Here is a 24651-nt window from a genome sequence, read left to right as displayed (position 1 = left end):
CCAGCTTGCAAGAGACTAATGTCTCACCCAGGGGGGAAGTCTTTAATCAGGACGAGCTCTAGCCATATGAGCCACTTTGCTCTCGTACAGATGTTGTCTTGTTAATATGGCATGATCAGGATGAATACAAATGCTAGCCATGAATTGCCAACTGAGTTTTGCCTATATGTATATTGGGTCAACATGTTTGCACCTGTCTTGCTGCAGTTCTCTTCCACCATTTGCTCCTGGGTCCAATCCATTGTTGATTTTACTTGTTTTACTTGTTTCTCTAATGTTGTAATTAGTTGTCTCCTTTTACAAGACTGGTCATCTCTGTCAGTCTTCTGTCTCTGTCATCTCTGTCAATTCTAGTCAGTAATTTAAACACTGTGTTGACTAGTACTTTGGATAAACTCTCCCCCCTTAAAAACTTGTTTAGTTTCCCACAATCATATTCATGGCATACACATGAAGTAAAAAAATTGGCCTTGTGGTACACACAATGTAGCTGTAGTATATATAGCTGTAGCTACAGTATAAGTAAGCTGTTCTGTCTTCTGAGAGATCCTTGTATATCTCAAATTTAATCAGAACTGGACTAGTTAATCGTAAAGTGCTCTGCTCTAAAGCTTATTGAATCCCCTGACAACTCTGAACTTTTACCCCTGACCTCTGTCTTACATTTTTGTGATTCTTTCAATCCAAAATTGATCTAATAAATCTAAAATTATCTGTAACAAGCCTTAGTCTTAGTCTGATTCAGATAACTACTTTAGCCTTAACTTTTCCATTGACATTACCTCCGTACCAGAGTTTTCTGAATTTAGTTTAGTTAATGCAGATCAACTTAATAAATCATTAACAGCTGCTAATCAACTTATTGCCTCTTTACTGAGAGCTTACCTGCCAGACATCTTCCCATTAATTGTCAACATCATCAACAGTTCCCTTTCCAAGGGTGTGGTCCCTATTTCTTTAAAGAACCTGCATCAATCACTCCTATACCAAAAGGCCTGGCTTGTAGTCTGATATAATAATGAACTACAGACAAATTTCTAATTTACTATTCCTATGTAGCACATCAATTACAGGTTCAAATGATAACAAATGATCTGTTTAAACCTTTCAAGCCCAGTTTTCACTCCAGTCATAGCACTGGAACTTGTCAGGGTTGTGAATGATTTTCTTTTTGTGTCTAATTTGGGGGCTATGAGTATCCTTTACCTTAGTGCAGTTTTTTGATACAGTAAATCATTCAGTGTTGCTCAATCGGTTGTAAACATTCTTCTCTATAAATGGTACTGTCTTTAACTGGTTCTGCTCACATTTGATCTACAGGCAGCATTTTCCCTTGGTCCTCATAATTCTCCCATGATCCATTTAATCACATTGTGTCACATCGTTCAGTCTTGGGCCTGTTGGTTTTTATTATTTATATTGCTCTTCTTGGTAAGTTTACATGCAAACATGGTTTTCAGATGTTAAGCAGATGATCGTCAGATTTACGTTAAAATCTCTTCCCCCTCGATCTCCAGCCTCCATCACTTATTCACTTATCTCCTGTTTGTGAGACGTCGAGCTGTGGTTTACATTAATTTTTGTGAAGCTAAATAGTAACCAAACAGAAATTTACTGGTGGGCAGCTGGATGTTGGAGAATTTCACAATCATGGTGGATGGCTTCCTCATTCAGGCATCAGCTGTTGTCAGGAATATGGGAGTCACACTTGATCCTCTCCTGTTTTTTGAACCCCATGTAAATTAAAATTGATTAGGAAATTTCCATCAATGTCCGATGCTGAGTGCTTGACTCATGCATTTACAGTATAACATCAAGGCTTGATTTTGCAACTCTTCTTTGCTATTCTAACAGTCTTCTCAACAAGTTGCCCAATATTTCCAAAACCCTGCAGCTAGAATAACTCACACTAGAGCTTTGCAGCATATCACTCCTTCACTTAAGTGTCTACATTGGTTACCTATAAAGTCACATGTCCAATATAAGATTTTATTATTGACTTGTACGGCTCCAAGCAATCTAGCTCCATCATACTGTACACCTCTGAACCCCTCCATGTTTAAACTCCCTCCTGGAAGCTCCATTCAGTTGAAGGTGGTGCTTTGCTCATTGTACCCAGTTTTTTTTGGTTTTTTTTTGTAACTGCCCCTCTGACTCTTGACTCTCTTTAAATCTAAAATCAAAGCTCACCTTTTTGTGATTGCCCTTCATTATAACTTTTATGTTCTTGTTGATTTTTCCTTTACTTTTATTGTCCTTTTTCGTCTTTTTCTTTATCACCGTGTACAGCGTCTTTGGGTTGGAAAAGGCATTTCATGAATACAGGTCATTATTATTATTCTCTATTGGCAGATATTTTCTGTGTTAATGGCCTGCTATATATGTCCTTAAGAAAGTGCTCGTTTCCTGGTAGTTACATGCTCTCTGTAACAGATGTTCCTCATATTTATGGAAGAGGACAAGGGAACTTGATTTAATGTCTCTTTATCTTTGTTGTGTCCTGCTAAATGTAATTTCTTGAACACATTTTTTTTAGAGTTAAAGAGACGCACAAGTCCATGATTTGACATTACAGTACTCTCTTCCAGAGCAGAGACACTCAGTTAAGTAAACCCATCGGTAATTCAGACAACCACCAGTCAAAGACATGCCCTGTGCTCAGTATCCTGAGCAGAGTTGCAACATGTTGAGAACCAGATTGTCCATAAAAAGACTTTGGGCTTAATAAATTATATTTTTCACACTGTGTCTGGATTTAATACAATTCAATAGGTTGAGGTTTTCTGATCACTCTCAAAAATTAGTTGGTGCAAACTAATTGACAAGACTTCAAAAGCTGAAAAAAACTCAGATAAGATACTTTGAAGGTTTTTAAGTTTGCGATTCATGAGCTGAAGCCTTTAAAGAGCTGCCCATGATGCTGACTCATATGCTGTATGAACAGTATGAACACCTTCATGTAAGGTAAAATCCTGAGAGGAATATTGACCATTGTGGGTGAACTGTACACTTGCAAGATACATTCCTCAAAAAAACATGTGACAAAAAGAATTACATCTAATTGTATACCATTGCTGGGAATTTCAAAAGAAGGTAAGAACTCATATTAACTGGGTAATGGTTTGATGGTTTTAATTATGGAATTGAATTTACATTTCAAAACAAAAATCAAGTTCAAATTCGATTTTATTATCATATGTACTGAGTACAAGACAAATGACATAACACGACATAAAAGATAATATAACATTGACATATAGTAGACAACTCTTGGAGACAGGAACATGTTAGCAGCTATAGTTTTAAACATGTTTAAAAATGCCTACCTTCCATTTCAAAATGTAGAATTTAATCGAACCCAGGAATATTCTTAAAATTACATTGTGATTTGGGGGGCATGTGATGTTCCTCTTCATTGCGTTCAGGTCTTGTGGAACACATTTTCCTCTTTAATCAGAATAAATATTTCACCCTCATTAGAAGCCAGAATACGAGTTACTATCCTGCGCATTTTATGCAGTGGTTACGTACTGTATTATTGTGGCATCGCGCCCCCGAAAGCGGTCTGTCTGGGAGACTCTGAACCCTGACCTCTTTCCTTTCTATTTGCAGACTCATTTCCCCTCTCCGCTCCTCTGTACATACGGGGCGTTTCCCTTTCTCTCTATCGAGCCAAACCCCCGGCTGAGCAGTAGCAGTCGTTTAGTCTCTGTCCCCTTTTTTTCCTACCTGCCTCTCCTCCTTCAGTTACTAGCACGTCCATGTACCTGAAAAGGGCAATAAAACTAGTTGAGATGCAGTTACCGTCTCCTGCCTCTCTTACTATCCTGCTGCCTGTGCAAGTGGAAACCAGGAGAGATCCGCTACATTACGTTAGATATCAGACATCACTCAAGGAGACATATTCTCCTTTCCTTAATGTCATGGAGGAGGGAGTTGTCTTATATTTACAAGCCATGTCATTTTGAAAGCTCGATGCCTATTTTTAAATCTCTCTAAAGATATCTGCAGATTTCCAGACATTACTAGTGGATCACTTAATCTGATATTTGTTTTTCACTGAGGTGTCTATTTCCACTGCCAATCGCTAGAATGAATGAATGTCCAGTACAGTTAAAATAAAGTATTGTATAGATATAAAAAACAAAAAAATATTAAAAGCAAAATCACTCATCAAAACATTGCGTTTTCGGATAATGGGTGTAATACTGCAGGTATGCCTGATTATTCATTGTGTTTTCCGGTTTGTGTTCTGTATGGAAAGTGTTGGATAAATCAATGGAATCACACAAAAAAGTAAAATCCTCTTAGGTTAATTTCACATTTTATTTTTAACAGTTCCATTCAACGTGTATTCTTACGTATTAGGCTTAGAAATAGCCATTGATAATCGAGTGGCCGCTCTACTAATAACACTGGTTTAGCAACAATGACATTGATAGTCACTGCCCTCTAGTGGGCTTTGTCTGCAAATTCTAGTTTAGTCTTCGACTTCGAACAGCATGAGCTCTGGCTTTGTTGAGTCAGTCCGTTAACAATAAAAACCTAGGATAAGTATTTGCTGTCAATGACTGGTCTACTGTGTTTACCAGAAGGCTCTAGTATAATCTAATTTAATGTTAGGTGCACACGAAATCTCAGGTAATCTTACATGCACGCGAAAAAGGAAAGGAAACGAAACGTTACAGGCTCCTTTGTCACATTATCATATTATCATAAACATTGTCCACCATTAATATGTATTACATTGAATACATTATACTAATGTTGTCTCATATTAATATGTAATAATACATTATGCGTTATATGTATTGACACTCCTATATAACACACTAGTCTTTAACGTCAAATAAATAAGATACACTGAAAGAACCATATATACTATGACTATAACCATAATGTCCTAGCAAAATTACAAATCAATGTCTGCACATACATACTGTATATACCTCTATTGTACACATAGCTACCTTCAAACATGTAGAAAGCATACATATAGAGTAGATAGGCTTAAGGTTATTTTAATAGATCATCATTATAATAATAATTAAAAATCAGGCACCTAACCTATATTTGTGATGATGATGTCAGGAGTTCTATTGTATTTTGCTGATACAATGCATGTCTGAAGACTGTTCGATTTCCCCCTCTCCCGGACCTATATAGGTTGGCGTACGATCCCAGATTCCATGACGCCGAGCGCAGCGCAGTCCAGAAAGGGAGTGTTATCATATGCGGCTCTGCTGGGGGTTCAGGAAAGCGCAGGCGCTGTAGCTAGAGCACTGGTTGAAAATGACCAGCTATTCTGCTGAGTGAAGGAAGCTAAATGTGACTGATCACAGCATCAAATCTGCAACGGCTGAAACAAAACAGTCAACGGACAAAAAAAAAGGCATCTGCTCTTCTCCACTGGATGTTTTCTCTCGACGAATTTGATCATCCGGGCAGCTATATCCCTCGGCCAATGTTTTTGTCCTTCTGAAACACGGGGATTTACTTCGTTTCTCTTTGTTTATTGTTCTTTTTTATTTTACATTAACACGGGTCATTATGATTTGTTTAACATTCCGTAATAGAAGACGGTTGAATTGTATATATCCAGGGGCGTTTTGCTTGCAATTCATGCTGTGGATTTTATGTGCCGTTTGCGGAGAGGAGCAGCCGTTCAGTGTGGAGGTAAGGGGAAATGATATAATTTACAGTGGTAACCGTCTTGCGAGTTCCAGAAAGGATCTTTGTATATGCTGTCTTATAGGCATTGCCTCATGCAGACGAAAAACACATTTGATTTCCAGTGCTGTATTTCGTGCACTAAAATACAGTCACACCAGTCCCCGTTTAAGTGAGATACTGATGATTTCATCTTGGATTTCGAATACAATACAAAAAATACAGTACACAATATAGGTTGTAGCTTGTCAGATACATCCCTGTTTTTTAAACCTGGCAAAAATTGAAAGTTGTTATATGTTCTAATGGTATAATGTGTTAAATCCAAAGTATTTTTAAAATATAAATCCGGATCTTTATACCTTCCAATAGCTTACTATACAGTCGTTAATCGTTACTATACGTGAATGACAAAAATCATTTGACATGTATTAAAATATGTGTATGTTCCTCATCTGTACATTTTAGCGCCAATGTATAGTAGTTCAAGTACTCTTACTGAGGCTGTGAGGTTTAGGACTTTTCAAGTTGGATGTGTTTTTTCGAGAAACTGTAATATCATTCTAATGACTGTACTGAAATTTGTTTTACTCTGTTGTTCGGCAGCTTGTATTATTGTATGCTGCTGGGTAAGGTGTTAAGGTTAAGGTGAGAAACGGCGCAAAGTACAGTACTATACTTTATTTTCAGTTCGATTGTAAACTAAGAAATACAAGAATTTCATTGGAGAAAGGTTCCACTGTACAGTTTTACAGGTAAAGGTTTATAGTAGTGTGCAATGCAGGATCACTATAATCTTCTGGATATTCACATTAGTATTTTGGGGAACAGGCATTCATTCACTCCTCAGTTACTCAGTCCTCAATACTTTTTACGCTGTGGAAACGTACGTAAGCAGCCTTATCAAAGAGTCTGCTGACAAACTTCAGAGAAACGAAATAGAAAGGCATTTGATAAAGTTACGATCTTTTCTTGTGCTTAACAACTACAAAACAGGAGGGAAGTATATTTTATAACACCTAACAAAAACGAAGCACATTTTAAAACTCCCCACTTCTCCTGTATGATTGAAGTCGTATAGGTTACTTAAAAAAATGGGCTGCTGAGTAAAACATTTCGTGGAGCTTACACAGAATTGACAGTACAATAAATGGTTCAAAGGAAGATTACCACCATATTGAACAGTTTAAAACCAAAAAAGCAATACCTCCTCGTATTTAATACTTAACCGAAACGTATATTAAGTAGGCTTTATAATACACAGTACATCACAAAACGTAAAAATGCAAGCAGAGCATAATTCAAGGGAATTCAAGGTTAATGATGATTATGGTTTTTTTTCCAGATAAATTGAAGCTGTGTTTTAGGGAAAATAATGTACACTTAGCAATGCTTATTCCTGATCAAATTGTTTAAAATACGATGTACGATACATTGTTTACCAAGCTCATGAAGATTTTGTATAATTTTACTTGTGTAGTTTAATTTTCTCTTTCAGTCATATTTAAAAAAAACAAATTCAGTTTTAAATATGTAAAAAAATTGAACATTTTTTGGGAAAAGGTAAAATCGTTCATCAATAGAGACGGCCTTCCACAGGTCTCCTGGTAATTTTTGTCGATCTGTGGTTGTTAACAACTTCCTCTTTTTCACGATGAGAAGATTTTTTTTTTATGTGGGAAAAGAACTTCTCATTTGCGCCCGTCACATAAGTGCTGAGCTATCGGCAGAAGAATAATTGTGCTAATTGCACTGTCCGCTGCATGCGCAGTGACAGGCGTTGGAATGATTTACTGTACATTATTAGTATACCTCCTCAGCGTCAGCTCCTGATCTTCAACCAGCTATGTCACATTTTCTCATTTTGGCCATACCAGTGAATAAAAAGAACAGAAGTTAGATATAATCTTCACCATTATCTTTTTAATTGATGTAATTTACGTTTATCATCCATTGTATAACTTGTGTCCACCAAGCATTGTTTAATACAAATAATAAAAATACTAAGATTGTATTGGTCGTTTGAGTAATTGTGTCTCTCTGTTCTTAACAAGGTTTGGCATTGAAATTTAAGAATCTTTGGCTTATGACATTAACTCCAGCCTTGGAATCTAAGTAAGCTAATGAGTAAATGAGAATATTTATATAATTCAATAATAAATTAACAAATTAATTTCCTGCTTTCGCAGAAAAGGGTTTTATTTCTTAAACCTCTCTTATTGTAAAAATAACCACACGTTAACTGTTCTGTCATTATAGCTGCTATTCATGATCTGGCTTTGTTTATTCTGCATCAGATGAGCCCTTACTGTGTCATTGCTGAATCTGAAGGATTACTGAAGGAAAAGGACAGTTCAAGTGGCACAGGAACTTCATTGAGCAAAACCTTGCCAGTGATTGGTTGAGAAAAGGTCACAAACCCCAGGAGTGAACCATTTGCTAGGTTATCTATGTTAAGCTGCGACATAGCGCTCAACTGTATTATTTTTCTTTTGATGAAATTTCACCTGCCTTGTACAACTGGGGGCCCTAAATTGTTTTCTTGTTTTCTGTGGTCACATATACTTAATTTTGATTAATATGATGTGGACATAGTTTTATTTTTTCCATTTGTATTAGTTGTTCTTTTTGGAGGCAGGAGAAAAGCTTTTTTCTGACATCTATAGCTGTATTGTTGACAAACAGGTCATTAACATTGCTGTACTAAGATAGAAACAAGATTTGCATTACAAATTAAAAAGGTTTATACTGGGACTGTTACATAACTTTGTTTTGGGCAAAATAGTTTGTAAATGGAAATAACTTTTTTTTAACTGGGACCTTTTGGAGACATGGGATTTATAGTCAGGTTGTTGTTATCTACAAATTTGAATTCTTTTATGGAAATTACTTGTGTCAAGGCCCTAGGCTTCCTTATCCCATCACATTTCCATTTCAGAATTGCTGAAGCTTGTGAGAATGAAAAAAACCACACCAAGAACATCATCAAAAATGTGAAAAGATTGCTCTTGGCCAGAGCATTGATATGTTTGTTCTCAAAGTCTGCTTAGTAGTCTGCTTAGTGTACTCCAAGGCGCGGCAAATACTCCACTGAGTTATTTGTAACAGATATATAAAATACGCTTAAATAAGATTGCTACCATTTCAGCAGTGAAATGTTTGCTGTAAAAGTCCATTTTGAATTTTTGGAGCTTTATATAAAATACATAGTGAATATGTCATACAGCAGAGACAATGTTGTGTTTTTCTTATACTACCTCAGTCTGGATTCATGATCTAAAAATCTTAGGATTATTAGATAAAATATTAGGATTAGAGAATTTAAATAACAAAATACTATTAGTAAGTGTGTCATCAAAGGTCAGATAGTTCATAGGTGTTAACAAAGCAACTGGTTACAAAAAACTCCATTTGAAATGTACAACCCTAAATGCACTTAGCCAAAAGCATCAAGAGTTAATCAGGCATTTGGCAGTGTTTGAAGTCAGGGAACCATGCCAAACATCTATCCATTTATCAGAAAGCCACTTGTGCTGGTGAGAGTACATGCCTTGCTGTTACACAGGATGGGTTGTCAGTTCATTGTTGGTCCATGAGGATTTAGAATAGACAAGTTAGAAAAGCCTATCAACCAAAGCCAGCATGTCTTTGGAGATGCAATAAAAGTGGAGTTGCTAGAGACCATGCAAACTCCACACAGAAGGGAATAAAATCCAGGATTCCAGAGATCCTCTGTACCTCCCTATATCCCAACACATAAAACTATCAACAAGGTGTAGTAGTGCTTGTAGACAGTTGGGTGTCACTTTTCCATGTGGACAGGTATTTCCAGGAGGGTGACTGTGGATGCTGTGGGGGGTTCATTCATTTGAATTTTCACTTCTTTACATAATCTGCTGTGTATTGTGGTTTGCTGGTGCATCAAGGCAGCTGTGTATCACCCAAATGGGTGTTCTGTTCTTTATTAAAGTGCTTTGAGTAGCATTGGGATGAAAAGCACTAAGTAGAAATGTAACATATTATTAAAAGTGATAGTCATCATGGTTAAGGTTCCGGGCCTCATGGTAAGAGATATTAGAGGTCTTTATTTTGTTCTATACAGTACATAAGCAGTATGGACAGTCACTGGTCTGCTGGCAGCATTGCAAACATTCATATGCAGCAAGAGCAGCACACAACCAATCTGAGTGTCAGGCCAGATGATGAGCATCTTCAGAAAACAACAGTGCATGCTGCTTCTGGGGCTGAAGATAGATTTTATAGCTTAAGAGCTGTGATTCCAGTTCCTGGATTGTATCCCATTTTACTTACAACTGCAGCTACAGTCAAATTCGGTCAACAAGTAAATCTCCATTGTTACGAAGCGTCTTTCAGGACCCTATGCAGACGACACAATCCGGAAGGGAGTGAACATGCACAGCGGGGAGACGAGGAACTGGGCTGGTAGAGGAACCGGGGGGGGGGCGTGACGAAGGTGCTCTGGGGGGCGTGGTCCAGGCGAACAGTCCAAAAGGGAGTCCAAAGGGAAGTCCAGTGCAGGTGAAGGTCCAGAGCCGGGTGATAAATCCAAGACGAACAAAACAAAGTTAAAAGCCGGAGCGGAATCTGGCGAGGGGTTGTAGACAGACATGACAAAGTTAAAAACCGGAACGTGATCCGGGCGAAGGGTCGGGGGAACGGAACCAGGCGCTCCAGGTCCCGGGCTCGGGCTTGGGCTCAGCTGGTTCAGGACACCTAGGAGGTGAATGCCACACAAGCCGCAGACGTAGGTGATAGGCGAGCTTCTGGTTGTCCGTATTCCAATGCAGAGTGAGGGTCTGGCTTTTAAAGGTGGGCTGGAACAGGGAGCAGGTGCACAAAATCAACTAAAAAGTGAACAAGCTGGAGCGCCCTTAAAGGGGAGGGACTACTGTCTTGACATCCATAAACCCACTTTAATGAATAAAAGAGATTAAACATTCAGCTGTGACTGCTGTCTCACTGTCTCTTTATTCAAACTCATACTGCATTGGTTTAAGCGAAGGCTGAAAATTGTTAGTAATGTCATATTAGCTGAAAAATGTGATATGTCTCACTAATTTTAGAACAAAAGAAAGACTAGTTTTTGTGAGTGCAATTCACATATTTTAATTTACTTTTTACCTAATTTACCTAATTTACTTTTACCTTTCTTTATTGTTTTGTTTTTTCCTCAAGTGCAAATACGTGGCAGACTGGATACAGGAGCCTGAGACATTAAATGTCCTCTAATTAAATTTAGCAGTTGGAGTAGTGTCTTAACAGTGCCTTACACCCTTGGTTCCAGAGCAGTGACAGTGTGTTTGTCTCTGTGGGTTTCACCTTTCCCAGCATTAGTAAACAATCACATGAACTTGCAGTAAACCGAACAACATTCATTTTAAACTCAGTCTCTCAGATAGAAAAAAACACGTTTCTGAGATAATATTATATAACAGCACCTACCGCTGTGTCTCTTAAATCATCTTTGTGGTTTTGTGAATCTTTAAGACTTTGCAGTATAGTCCTATATGCATGTTCAACAGAACCAAAATTGTCAACATTGGACATCCAGCATTACATTCACCTTTTTCAATTTATCTAGCTGCAGAACATTTTATGAACCTAGATTGTTGCCATTGCTTTCATTGAGAAAGTAACAATAGACATAATTTAAAAACTGATCACATTACTGTTGTAATTTCCAAATGGCTAAATAATTGAAACCTGGTGCTGGCATGCCAGTGGAACATGGTCTGTGTGGGAAGGGGGCCAACAGCAACCTCTCCTAAAGACTTTTAAATTAACAGGACTCTGTTTATTTGTGCAATCCCACCAACTCTTTTATTTTATCAGCAGCATTACTGGCCAGTTCCTCATGTTTATCAGAGAAAACTAAATACTAAAAATTTGTACAAACATTGCAAAATTAAGTCACTTACACAAAGCTAAAAATTATTAATGCAAGCCTTGCATTTTCTCTCTTCCGCTCTGTTTTTCTTTCCCTAAAACATTGCCATGTTAGAAAGCGCATTTAACACAGCTAGTAGCTTTTTATTTAAGGTGGAGCACTCCTTTAAAGAATGTTGTTAAATTTGGGTTTATCAGTTTTGGAGAATATATGCTTTCTGAATGCACCCTTTTAATGTTGTTTTCTTCAGTTTTCTACAGTGGTCAGACCAGAGCAGAGAGCTAATATGTCCATATTAAGCCAGCGATAGACTAGTGTTTCGTCCAGGGTGTAGTCAAAACTACCACACTAGCCACACTAGTAATGTTACTGACCAGTTAAAAGAATGCAAAAATTTCTATCAAGTTAGGCAAAATAATTTAAAAAGGAGGAAATCAAAACAGCCCAATATTTCAGTTGTGCAATATTGTTTTTAGTTTTTAGTGAAAGAGCAAACACGAAAACATAGAGCAGTGATAAAGAAAAGAGGTGCAGAGTTACCACTCTACCCTTGTCCTCACACACACTGTTTAACGGTTAAACTTGGGTAATGTGCTCTCAGAGAAAACGGCTACACAATTTAAGTACAGTAAAGAGCAGCAGGCTCTGTTGCCATGGCGACCTTGGCATTTCCCTGCTGCCTGTAGGTGCAGCACAGAGGTGCACCCTGTTGAATAATTTAGCCTTGGTGAGAGAAAAAATATAGCAACAGTCTCCCAGAGCGTAATTGATCTGAGAAACTAGATGACGTAAAGGGGTCTTTGCTGGTGTCACATTCCGGGCTTTCATCTGTTAATGGAGACCTTTTGGCACCAATCTGTGTGTGGGAATTTCTTACAGACCAGTTTTCAAAGAATTTTGATCTCGACAGGCTAAACATTTTGCAGCAAGTCTCACCTTTTTATTGCAGAGCAGCCACACACATCTGAAGACAGGAATTTAGAAATTAAAAGCAGTTTAAAAAGACAACAGTACCTCATCATCAGTAGTAACATTTGTATATTTAATGACTTGATAATCACTTTGTTATTGCTAATGTAGTATTGTTATAGTTTAATAGAAGCCTTTTTACTTGGTAAAATATAGTTCATACAGTTGGACTGTGTAGAAACTGTGTGGTGCTTAATATTCAAGGTCAGAGTCATGGAGATTACTTAGCTCTGGGTCCTGAGTTTGATTCTGTGAAATCCTGCATATTTTCTCTTTGTGCATGTTTGTTTTTGCTGGGTGTTATGAACTTTAAAACTGTACTGTATATATGTTGAGTGGTACGGTGGTGCAGTGGTTGTTGCCTTGTAGTGTTGGGGCCCTGGGTTCAATTCTGGACCTGGGATGCTATCTGTTTGAAGTTTGTATGTTCTCACTCTATTTGTGTGGGCTTCCTCTGGGTGCTCCAGTTTGTTGCTACTGTCCAAAAATGGATTGGTAGGGTAATTGCTCTACTTGCTGGGATAGACTCCAACTCCCCTGCATCCTTGTATTGTATTTGTGTATTGGTGCACCCAAGGTGAGGTCAGTTAGAACATGGATGGATATATTGATGTCTTAGGTTTTTAACAAGGTTTTGTCTTCTTTATCATTTTGGGTTCAAATTGAATTCTGTGATGCAGACTTCACTTTGTTCCTGACCCCTGTGGTCCACCTTGCCCCATGTTGTTGCTCCAGGTTGATGTCTTTTCAGAGAATAGCTTGGTTTGTCTCTTTCATTATTGCTCATCTCACTCCTGAAAACAAGTGGGTTTGGATGTTTTGTCATGTAAATTCTTGCATTAATGGAATCTAATTGTGGACAGAAACTAGATACGTTGATACCTGATATGACTGCTACTTAGTCCTAGACCTCCCCCAGGACAGGTTGCTAACTTATTATTGCAAGTTTATTTTGTCCTGGATTCATCTGAGGGATGACCAAATAATGTAAGATGTTAACAGGTATGATTCCACCCCATCCTTTATGTACATAGTGGATTATGTTAATCTGAGAATAGATTAACAGATATATAGATATTAAATACCATTTTCCTTTCTCTATATTATGGAAATGTCCAATCACAACACTGGAGGAGCCAGAAAAGTCTTTTCATTCTACCAATCTATGGTTCTTGAGATATGATCTTCAGTTACTTATACTATACATCTCAGATTCAGTATTTCACATTTACCCTAGGTAAAGTTACTTTGGGAAGTAGACAAATGTTGTGTCTGTATAATCAAAGCTCTCTGTCAGGTAAATTACGTAATGACAAGATTTATTCTAAATCCCATCCACTCATAGCTATAGTACAAAACAAAATAATCTCCCTTCCTGTGCTGCAGCTGTTCTATTCATTGTTGTGAAGAGTTCCTTTTTGGCACCTACGCCTTGAAGATACTTAGGTGTAAACATAGTCCTACATTGCAGAGAAGCTATTTAAGGCTGTACTGTAGCTCAAAGGATGAATGTGCTACCTGTACTTCATAATTATGATTCAGTGTTCAAGGACATGAGAAAGCATAAAAACTTTCCTTGTTAGATCATTGTCCTCTGAGAACTGTGCCATCTGTTTTGGTTTTAAGAATGCTAAGTACCATGACAAAAGTGAATGAAATGGTAGGGGTATTTTCAGATGAGGGAAACTAATGTGAGAAATGTGGCAAAGTCCTTCTGACTACTGTATACAAACCCACATTGTCTCTGAAAGAGTACATCCTACTGCACCCAGGGAATTCTATTAATTTCAGTTTTTCATCAGTAGGGAGAACCATGCAGCTTTAAAGATTAAAAGAGACAACATTATTTATTACTTAAAAGCTACTGTTACTTCAAAGAGGGTTAAAATGTTCAGTGCTTCTGTTCTGGGACATGCCATAGTTTAAACGTGATTTCTGGTGCTCTTTTTCAATTTGTGAACAAATGGACAGTTTCTTGTAAAAGGCAGATGAAAGACTTCCTGCAATATTGCTCATTATCATTACTGTGGGCTTCTATTCCAAATGTTTGGCCTTTTAATAAATTCTATTATCTCAGCTAATTTAATTAAATGAAGCAGCCTACGTGTTCAGTACTACCATTTCTTTAATGCTTTCATTTAAATTCTACTGTAGTATTAGACCTGGATTATATAAAAACTCAGGTTGTATCTACAAACTCAGTACTCAATGGTAGAATTGAATTGGATCATGCAAAAGTTACCAAAAGCTGTTATCTATTGACCTACTAAAACTTAGCAGTTAAGTTGAAGTCCTGAAAAAACATGGCTCTTGATCCTTGGATTTGATCTGAATAGTTTGTTAGCACAGCACCCCAGTTTATTTTATAGATCCCTTTTCAGCTGTGTGCACAATTATTATAAGAATCTTTAGAATAATCACCAATTTCACCAGTAGCCTTTGCTCAGATATTTTTAGCACAGTATCAACACAAAATAGTTTGAGTAACTTTCTGCAGCAATGTTGTGCAGGGGAACTAGGCACTGTAATCAGTGGCATTTAAAGCAAATTGTCCTCTTCTGCAAAAATGATCTAAAATCCCTGGCTATTTTGAGAGTCAGAGGAAAGTTGAATACAATCCTGTAACTAGTTAATTCTGGAACAGTGGAAGTTAAAAAGATCTGAGAAGGCCATTCTCAAGTGCAACAGGATGAAATATCCATTACCGTGTTTAAAGTCTCTTGATGCTGAAGGTTATTTGTTTGTCAGACATTTTCTGCCACTGGAAGATGCATTGCAAGTACAGTACTGTTTATGGACAATTGTCATCTTGCCATTCATGATGGAGCTGATGTGCCAGTCATCTGTTTTTTATTGGATTCATTCAATTGCAGTTTGACAAGGAAAGGCTTGCAAAGAAGATGTTGTTTAAGTTTATGCAAAAATGAGCTTTTATTACAAGTTTGTCAGAGGTGTAGAGGGTGTCAGACCCAAAGCCTTAGAGACAACATCTTGATAAAACAAATGTGTAACAGTTTAGTTTTGTGGAAAATCATGTCAAGCTGTCAATATAGCTTTCTACAAAAAATCTTCATTACTGAACTTCTCTATTTCAGTAACTTCTCAATTTGCTGTTAATTGTTTGTCTGTGTATATTCATTTTTGTGTTGTTTGACATCTGAGTTTGCATAAAAAATACTGTATTGTGCACAGCTTGAGCACTGGCACGGCAGGTATAGTCTCTTACACGGGCTATCAAGGGTGTTGATTAGCTTGCAGCAAGATATTGGGACTAGGATACCAACCTTTGTCTAGTTTTATAAATTTGGCTAATTCACATTCACATACTAGCATTAGCTATTTAATAACACAATTTACATACATTATACTTCTGGAAAATATGCTTTTTTCTAAATCACTGATGTATTTTTTCTAATAAAAAATAGGAATAAATAAAACAGGAGTTCTACAGCTTATAGTATGAATACCTTTATGACAGCCCATGTAATTAAAAGACAAAAACAAAAAAGAAAGCATAGAAAAACATTAAATACTGTAGAACAACATATAAAAGTAATTTGATGATCATTACAGAAAGCTTCAGAAAATATTTAGAAAAATATAATTTTACACAACTTACAGATGTGCGTAATGCCATTTTGATAAATGTTATTTTGCTGAAAATGTTTAGATATTATTATAAATTAAATTGCGTTCTGCAGATGCAGTGGTTTTTGCAATACTGTGACAGATCACATGGTGAGGAATTCATAGCAAGACTACTGTAATTCTTTGGCTAAGAGCTACAAAGCATTACTTCTAATCTCAGTATCCAGTGGTATATTTATTCCTGCTATACATTTTTCACAATAATTGCTTCTTTATTTTGTCCTCCAGATACTAATCGAAATGTGTTGACAGCAACGTAAGACATCCAGGGTTTTGATACAATAAAAGCTCCCTTGTCATTCAACAATGGGAATTGAAGGTCCAATCAAACAGAACAGCAGTATTTGTCAAGGACTGGGGGTGAAAAGTGGTTGAATTGTAATACGGCAGCAAGATGCATTTTTCTTCATTCAGCTTTGAATGTTGAAGTGATGAGAAAGGCTGATCTTACAAGTTCCCTAGTGAGTTATAATTCCAGGCTTATAGATAAATTGTTTCATTGCAAAATAGATCTATGTTTCCTGGAAATTATAAAGCAGTGATTAAAGTAATAGTAATTAAAGTAATGGCAGTGATTAATGAAAATGGGCTAACATTTAGGAACTGTCACAAGTTCAAATAAAATCAAACTGAGCTAAGTGTTCAAGAAGGAATTGTGACATCCTTTGTGCTACTGAAGCACACTACCCTGCAAAAGGGATTTCAGATCTGTTGTTACTAAAATTTCTGTTTCATTTCATCACTATACAGATGTTATGACTGCCCTGGCTTCAACATGGTCAGAGCCCAATAGTATCCCCAGATAGAACTATAGATGTTAAGCAGAATGTAAGCTGTAAAAGAAACACAAAAAATATTTTTTCTTTCAGGTGAGTGATATTTTTAAAAGAGTTATAGCTGCTTTATAACTGCTGCTTCAGCTTTTCTTAACATTTAAGCTTTTCTGGCAGACTTAAGAAGACATGAAGAAGAAAAATATGAAGGGGGGTCATCTGGTCTAATTTTGCATTACAACTACCAAGGTTAGAAACCTTCCTGACAAAACTTAAAGTGTAAAGGTTCCCTTACAGATGATAACACATTAACTGACGCTCTTTGCTATCTATATTTGTCTGTGATGACGTGATTTGTCTGTGATGATATCTTTAAAATCAATGTCAATTAATTTTATGCGGGTTCAAATATGAACTTTTGGCAATATTTCATACCAAAATAGTCCTGGAGGCAACACTAAAAGCTTCATCTTTCCTAAATCAGGGCAGTCAAAAACTGTGAATCTTTTCCATTTGAAAGGATGTAGTTTTGAAATTAATGTGATTTTAGTTTTTTACTAACTTTAAACTGAATGTTTAAAATATCCTGAGGGTCAAAAGAAACGTATTGCCTATAACAGCAACAAATTCGCAAACCTATTGTTACGAAATATTAAAAAGTAGTAGGACTAACATTATATTTGAACAAACATGACAAAGGTAAATTCATTGAGCTCATGAACATTCTTCACTATATTAAATATTTAATATTAGTATTTGTCATCTGTGGTCTACTGAGAAAGTCACAGGCTAGTAGTATGAGTCTCCATCAAGGGAAGCAAGTGAGGTCCCAGGAATTGGTTTTAGTGCAGCACCATGCAGATAGGATGCTGTCAGTCATTACAAGTTCTGTAGCATGCAGAGGTACATGCGCAGACCATCACATGTGAACCTCCACACTTTTTGCTCTGTTGTACATACCAATTAGTATGTTGTTCTTACATTAATGCTTCAGATTCACTGATGTCCATTAGGGTGGTCAACACTTACTGTAACCTCACTGAAAATTAGGTGAAAAGGGCGTTGTGCTGATTCTGAGTGGATAGTTTTTTGTGTTCTTTTTTTATTTTTACCAGGCTTGACATTCAATATCACCAGGCTTGACATTCAACACGTCCAATAAACTCTCACTAATGAGAAGATTTTACATTTTAGCAAACTGACTTGAGAGGATTAGAGTCAGTCACGAATGATTAATTAATCAAAATGATGCCAAAAACATTTAATCAATATCCAAAACATAACATGAATAATTAAATGTACTTTATAAGTTTCTTTTTATGCTCAGTATTGTTTGATCTGTAAGGCTTGCAGATTCTTACCTGGCTCCTAGAAGCCTAGGCTCAAATTGAGATATGTGTGATATTTAACTTCTTTTCAGGAACCTTGATCATATTGATGCATGCTTATGATATACATACAGTATGAAGAAAGGTAGCATACTGCATACAACATATTATAAAACTTAACCATGATGGGACAAGATCTCATTAAGGATTCTGTTTAACATATTTTATGTTCTCTACAGATATAACAACTCCATGGGTGTCTTTAGCTTGTTTTCTTAACACATTGTGTGGGTGTTTAGAGCACTAACTTACTTTGGTGGCTGAAGTAGAATCTCCCATCTGGGCTGTGGTCAATCACAATCACCCTTAGAGACAAGGAATTATTTTCTGAAACTGAGAAACCCAGCTGGGAAAAATTATTTCTGTAACACCTAGCTTTAACAATAAATGCGAAGAATGAGATTTTTAATAATGCAAAGGTTGATCATTCAAGTACATTAAAAATCAATAGGAATAACTATAAATGCAATTGTTTATGGTAAAATGTGTGTGTCTGGAAATCATTAGTCAAATATACAAATGAATGAAGATTCTGAATTAAGAACTGAACTTAGTATCAGTGATTAGCTACAGTGATTAGCTATACAATAAACAACATATTCCACTTGAGTAGTTTAAACATGTAATAGAATATAAATAGCCTGCTTCTCATTTATAGAATATCATTTGCAACCCCTAATGCTTTACTTAAAATACTCTGTTTTGTTTATCATGATGACTAGCTTTTCTCACAAAGTGACATATTACGAGAGATCACCATGTGAGCTATCTGAGCTCTCATAGCACCAGGAAAAAATGACTTATTGATGACTGGATAAGGGGAACTAATAAATGCAAAATTGTCATTGACCACTTTGCAAGGTTATCAGAGTAACCAGAGTACTGAAGGGTCAATGCTGGTATTCACACCAGGTACTGTTTGAGGTACTGTATGGGCATACAGTATGTGTTGTTGTGGTGCATGTCTGTTCAGAGAGTATATGTGTGGAGACAGTAGAGGGAATATTTATTTTTAGCCTCTGCTTTGGCTTAATTCTATGTTTTTTTCTTTTTTAATTTAAGAATATTCCCAAATCAGATGTGAAATAAGAACAATCATGTTAACTTACACAGTCCTGTCCTGTGTGTCTGTCAATTTGCAGGTTTATACTTATACTGTACTTCGCTTTTGTCTAAAGACATAAAATAGGCAAAAAGGAATGAAATGAAATTCACATAGTCACTTTACTTCATGTACATTTGTGTGTTCCTACCAGTGCTATACTATTGAATCGTACAGATTTGTGATTTGAAAACATTTGATTGAGTGTGTTTAATCATATTAACTGAAGAAATGTAGAGGCTAAAGACACTAATATCTGAATTGTTTCATTTGTACTTGACAGATTGATACATTTGAAAGATGAAGGTCGATTTAAAAAAAACAATACATTCATGTGTTTTTTCTTAAGAAATTGTATCATACTTTAAAATAATCCTTAGCCTTGGTGTTAAGATTGCTAGAAGACCTTCCCATTTTCATTCAAGCAAAGGTCCTTAATTGAAGTAATTAATACATTAATATGTAAATATCAATGTTGTATTGAGACCTCAACTGGAAAACATCTAATAGGCAATGGCTATTCATAAAGAAGGCTCTTCATAAAAATAGGAGTGAAGCCTATTACATGCCACCAGTAGGAGATGGGATACCACTGGACATCTCTGCAATAATTTATTTTAAACTTACATTCTGACAAAGTATTTTTTCAGGTTTTTCAATAATCCACACATAATGTAACTTTAACTCTTTAGAGTCTTTTTATTTGCCTTTTTAGACCTATTTTAAACCTACAGTATATAAAGGCATTTAACAGGATGCAGTTAAAGGGAGTTACCTAGAAGCTGTGGCTATTTTTCTGTCTACAGATGTTTGAAAAAAGATCACATGAAAGAAACTAGGTTATCAGCTTGAAATTAGATTTAATAAGTCTTCTCTTAACTAGTGGGTGATTAAAGAAGATTTGCATTACATAAGAGAATTTCTCCAGTGAAATCACCTAATATATTCTGATATGAAAAAAGTGGTTTTGTTCAAAGTGTAAAACCCCAGCCCCTGTGTTTCTCATGTCTTTGCAGGCCTGGTTACAGAGATATGGCTATCTCCCCCCTACTGACCCCCGAATGTCTGTCTTGCGCTCAGCACAGACCATGCAGTCTGCTATCGCTGCCATGCAGCGTCTTTACGGCCTCAACGTCACGGGGACACTGGACCAAAACACAATAGAGTAAGTAGCCATCCCAGCTGTTCATGCTTCATTACACGTCTGCATGCATAGCAGGAGGTTTTCTTAATTGCCTGCCTGCAGGTCATTAGTGTTTGCATGATCTCATGCACTGCACACTTGAAGACATGTATTCATTGGTGCATGACATCGTTACTGTACAAGACAGATGCCAGAAAAGTGATTGCCATAATCTGGAAATACTGAACCCCCACAGAGTTGTGTACGACAATATACACATGGCATGAGCTGACTGTTCTCTACAAGAGATCTGCCAGTGGTACAGAGAGTTCTGTGTGTAATTTAGGTCTTACTAAGTCTTGATAAATATAATATAAAGCTATATTGTGTTATATGTACATGCAATATTACATAACAGATGTTAGTCTTCAGTATAAATAATAACAACGTCAGTCATGGAGGAAGAGAAATCAATGACAAGGAAAATTCTAGTTAGAAATTAAAAAACTAATATACAGGTTGGAAGCTGCAAAGCATTAAGAGAATATTCAGAAAATACAAGAAGACCCCGGAGTGCACTACTAACAGTTAGCCACAGGCTTCATAATAAGACTCTGATTGTACTCATATACAGTATCAGTTCTTTATAAAGATATGTGATATAGTGTACTGTAAATAGCCTGTTTTGTAATACAATTATGAAGTATTCTTAACTAGTTCTACTTAATAAGCTCTATTTTATTTTGTTAGAATGTATCCCAGTTCACATGGACAACATGAGACATTGGCCTGAGTGAGATCTGATATATATACTGTATGATATAGCACTAGAAAATAATTGTGTTCGCGAATTAGAATGGACAGCTTATATAGTAAATGCAGAATGTTGAATATTGACAGTTGACCATCTTGCAGGGTTGTCCGGGGTTCATGTGACCACAGTACTGAGGGGGTTCTTCATGTGGCCATTCACATGTACCTGTACAGATCTGTACTGTGGCATTAGTTAGTTGTGTTCCAAAATCCACAGTAATAGCAGTAGAGAACTGGACAGGGCATTGTGTGATAGGTAGAAGCCCTTGGTCAGCTGCACAGTAATGACCCTTGTTTCTGGCCAGAATGGTAGTGCGAATCACCCGAACAGCCTTTGTGTGCATCCTGAATTGCACTTTCAGTTGATTTTGATTGTCATTTTGTATTGCAAAATGAATCCTGGGGGAAATACTTTGCATTTAAAATGTAGAGTAGTTCAATATATTTTGAAAATAGCAGGTTTTAGCAGAGACTATCCAATTACTGTTAATCCCCCTCACTCTCCTTTTAATTACTGTAGAGAGCTAGGCTGAAAATGGGGAGTGAGGCTGGGCTTATCTACACTGTACACTGCATATAAAATAAATCTAGTTGATACCCCCTTTTCTTAACTATTTTAATTCTTGTTTTGTTTTTTTTCCTTTTGCTTCTGTAATATGATGTAGTGATATCACCTTGAGGTGAGACATTATCTTATATTGTGTGTTTTATTTTTGTAATATTCTGTAAATTGTGTGCTATGACCAGAGATGATGATCTGATTATCCTTAGTATAATTGGGCTGAATACCCCCTGGTATAGTGCTATAACTGGAAAGCAACGTTTTAGCAAACATTTATCATCAATTCCATCTAAAGATCAAATTTAAACTTGGATACAATAATAATACCATGACATACAGGTATCCAGGATCCAGGATAAGTTATAATGATGGTTATAGCCCTTGTTAGACTCCAGCTGCAGACTAATATATTGGATGACGCTGGTCCCCTGTATATTAAGTGTCACTTAACTATTGCATCTTGGCTGCCTATGTCTAGGATAAGGGAAGCTGTCATTAACACATTTTTGACATAAATGTAATAAAAAACGTATGACATAAATAAAAGCTTTCAGATGCCATGTGCCAGTGCAAATCTGTAACCGGATATTGTAAAAACGCAACAGAGGATCGGACAGTTGTTTCAAGTGGGGTTTTATAACCTTCTGCAGAACATCAGGGTATTTTTTCCATTTCACAATTATTTTACACACGACTCTAAAAAGAACATCTTAAATTTTCAGATTTTTACTAATGCTGCCATTTCTGTGTGTGAGTTCTGATTGGTAATAAGTAAATGTAATGATTGAACAGCAGTGGGAAAAGCCAGCTAACAGCAGACAGTCTCACTGCAGAAAAGAAATGCGTCCTTCCCTCCTGCCATGTGGTGCTGAGGCAGGAGAAAAAGCTGCCAGGCTTCAAATCAGTGCATTTGACCTTCACAGCTGGATGAAGAAACCTCGGTGTGGTGTGCCAGACCAGCCAGGAGGAGCATCCAAGTTCAATGTGCGAAGAAGGCGGTATGCTCTCACAGGACAGAAGTGGCCACACAAGTATATCACTTACAGGTAAGGGATAATCTCTTGCGTTGCATTGTAGGTGAGGGGACAGCAATGGCTGTGAATTTAAATTATAGATGAGGGTTAGAATGAAGGGCAGCAGAGTGGTACATTGCTGCCTTGCATCTCCAGGGCCTGGGGTTCAATCCTGGACCTGCCTGGAGTTTGTTTTCCCTGGATTCGTATGGGTTTCCTTTAGATACTCTAGTTTCCTCACACAGTCCAAAAACATACTGGTAGCTTAATTGGCTTCTGGGAAAATTGGCCCTGCCATGAGTGTGTGCCCTGGATGGACTGGTGTCCCATCCTGGATGTTTTTTTGCTTTGGGCTAGTTGTCAGGTTGGGCTCTGGTTCCCCCGGAACCCTGTATTGAATGAAGCAGTTAGAAAATGTATGGATGGCATAGGGTTTAGAATCAGCAATAAGAGGCCGCACAGGAAAGTTCTAAAATAACTAAATTTCTGAACCAAAACTCAAACCTTATAAAATCTTAGAAGTAACTGTGTTAATAGTTTAATCAGCAGACTGGCTGTTAGTCCACTTTTGAGTGGTATCCCTTTCCTTTCAACAATCAAGAGCAAGTCAGCTGGACTCAATTCTGCAGCTGAGTATGTAATGGTGACAGTAACTCCTGTCATCAGCTCCTTGTTAGGCAGAATGCTTTTTGTAATTTTCTTTTTTCATGCTAGATTTGTCTCTGTTCGTCATTTTTGAGGCAGTTTTTTAGCTGTTCACATTTAGCCATCTGTTGCATTTTAAAAAGTTTTGATTTTTTCTAGGTTTCACATTTTATGATTTTATGAAAAAAGTATTGGCTCATCATGCTATTTCTTAATAATAGTAATAATAATAATTGCTTGCACTTATATAGCGCTTTTCTGGACACTCCACTCAAAGCACTTTACAGGTAATGGGAACTCCCCTCCACCACCACAAATGTGCAGCATCCACCAATGCTGGCTGGCTTCTTACCTTTATTCCTATGCAAGAATTACATTTTGACTTTAGTTAACGTGTGCGTGTGTGGATTTTAACAGCTGTTGAGCAGAGTTCCAGAATGTGAATATTCTGGAATTATGTGAAAATGAAATTTACCAAATAAATCACAGTAAACTACTGGTAATGCCAGAATGTAATGACTCAGGGTACACATCCATCTTTTATATTTGCTAATGTCTGCCAAATCCCAAATAACTAGAAATCAAATGAAAATTGACATTATATACAACTTTTCAAAGACTATAAATCTGATTTTCCCATAACATCTGTCCAATGTAAGTACTGTATGCCATGACCTTTATAATGTAAATTTATTTCCATATAGAAAGACCAACAGTGTCACAAAAAGCAATACATACACAGAATCAAGAGCGACTGGAATAACTGGAGTTTACTGGAGTTAAAGTTTGTTAAAAAATCAGATATGATTATCAAATTTACGGTATGGTGTTTTCTCTACAAAATTTTAGGAACTGGATTTGTTACAATGCATACTGTATGTCATTAATAATCCATTAACAATAAATACTTGTATTTTTAGTTAAACTGAATACTGTGCTCTCCAATTCTTCTGTAAAATTGCCAAATGTATACTTTACTTTTCTATCTTACCTCATGAAATGGAAATAGAGAAAAAATCAGTTCTCAATAGCACTTG

General features: G+C 36.7%; 1 protein-coding gene across 2 annotated transcripts in view; it reads left to right on the top strand.

The window, feature by feature from the left end:
• Positions 1-5273: 5273 nt before the first annotated feature.
• The window catches only part of mmp16a (matrix metallopeptidase 16a (membrane-inserted)), a 56570-nt gene continuing 37192 nt past the window's right edge, over positions 5274-24651 (top strand). The window contains exons 1-4 of one of the 2 annotated variants that reach the window (XM_088643336.1): positions 5274-5676; positions 20475-20623; positions 22060-22074; positions 22880-23002. In XM_088643336.1, the coding sequence (XP_088499462.1) occupies positions 5551-5676; positions 20475-20623; positions 22060-22074; positions 22880-23002 (413 nt within the window). In that variant the 5' untranslated portion in view covers positions 5274-5550. The remainder of the gene's footprint in view (positions 5677-20474; positions 20624-22059; positions 22075-22879; positions 23003-24651) is intronic. The other variant, XM_088643337.1, reaches the window with a different exon arrangement.

The sequence above is a fragment of the Lepisosteus platostomus genome, chromosome 8 (assembly GCF_059453375.1).
Source record: "Lepisosteus platostomus isolate fLepPlt1 chromosome 8, fLepPlt1.hap1, whole genome shotgun sequence".
Taxonomy (NCBI): Eukaryota; Metazoa; Chordata; class Actinopteri; order Semionotiformes; family Lepisosteidae; genus Lepisosteus; species Lepisosteus platostomus.
This window is presented reverse-complemented; position numbering and strand designations above follow the sequence as displayed.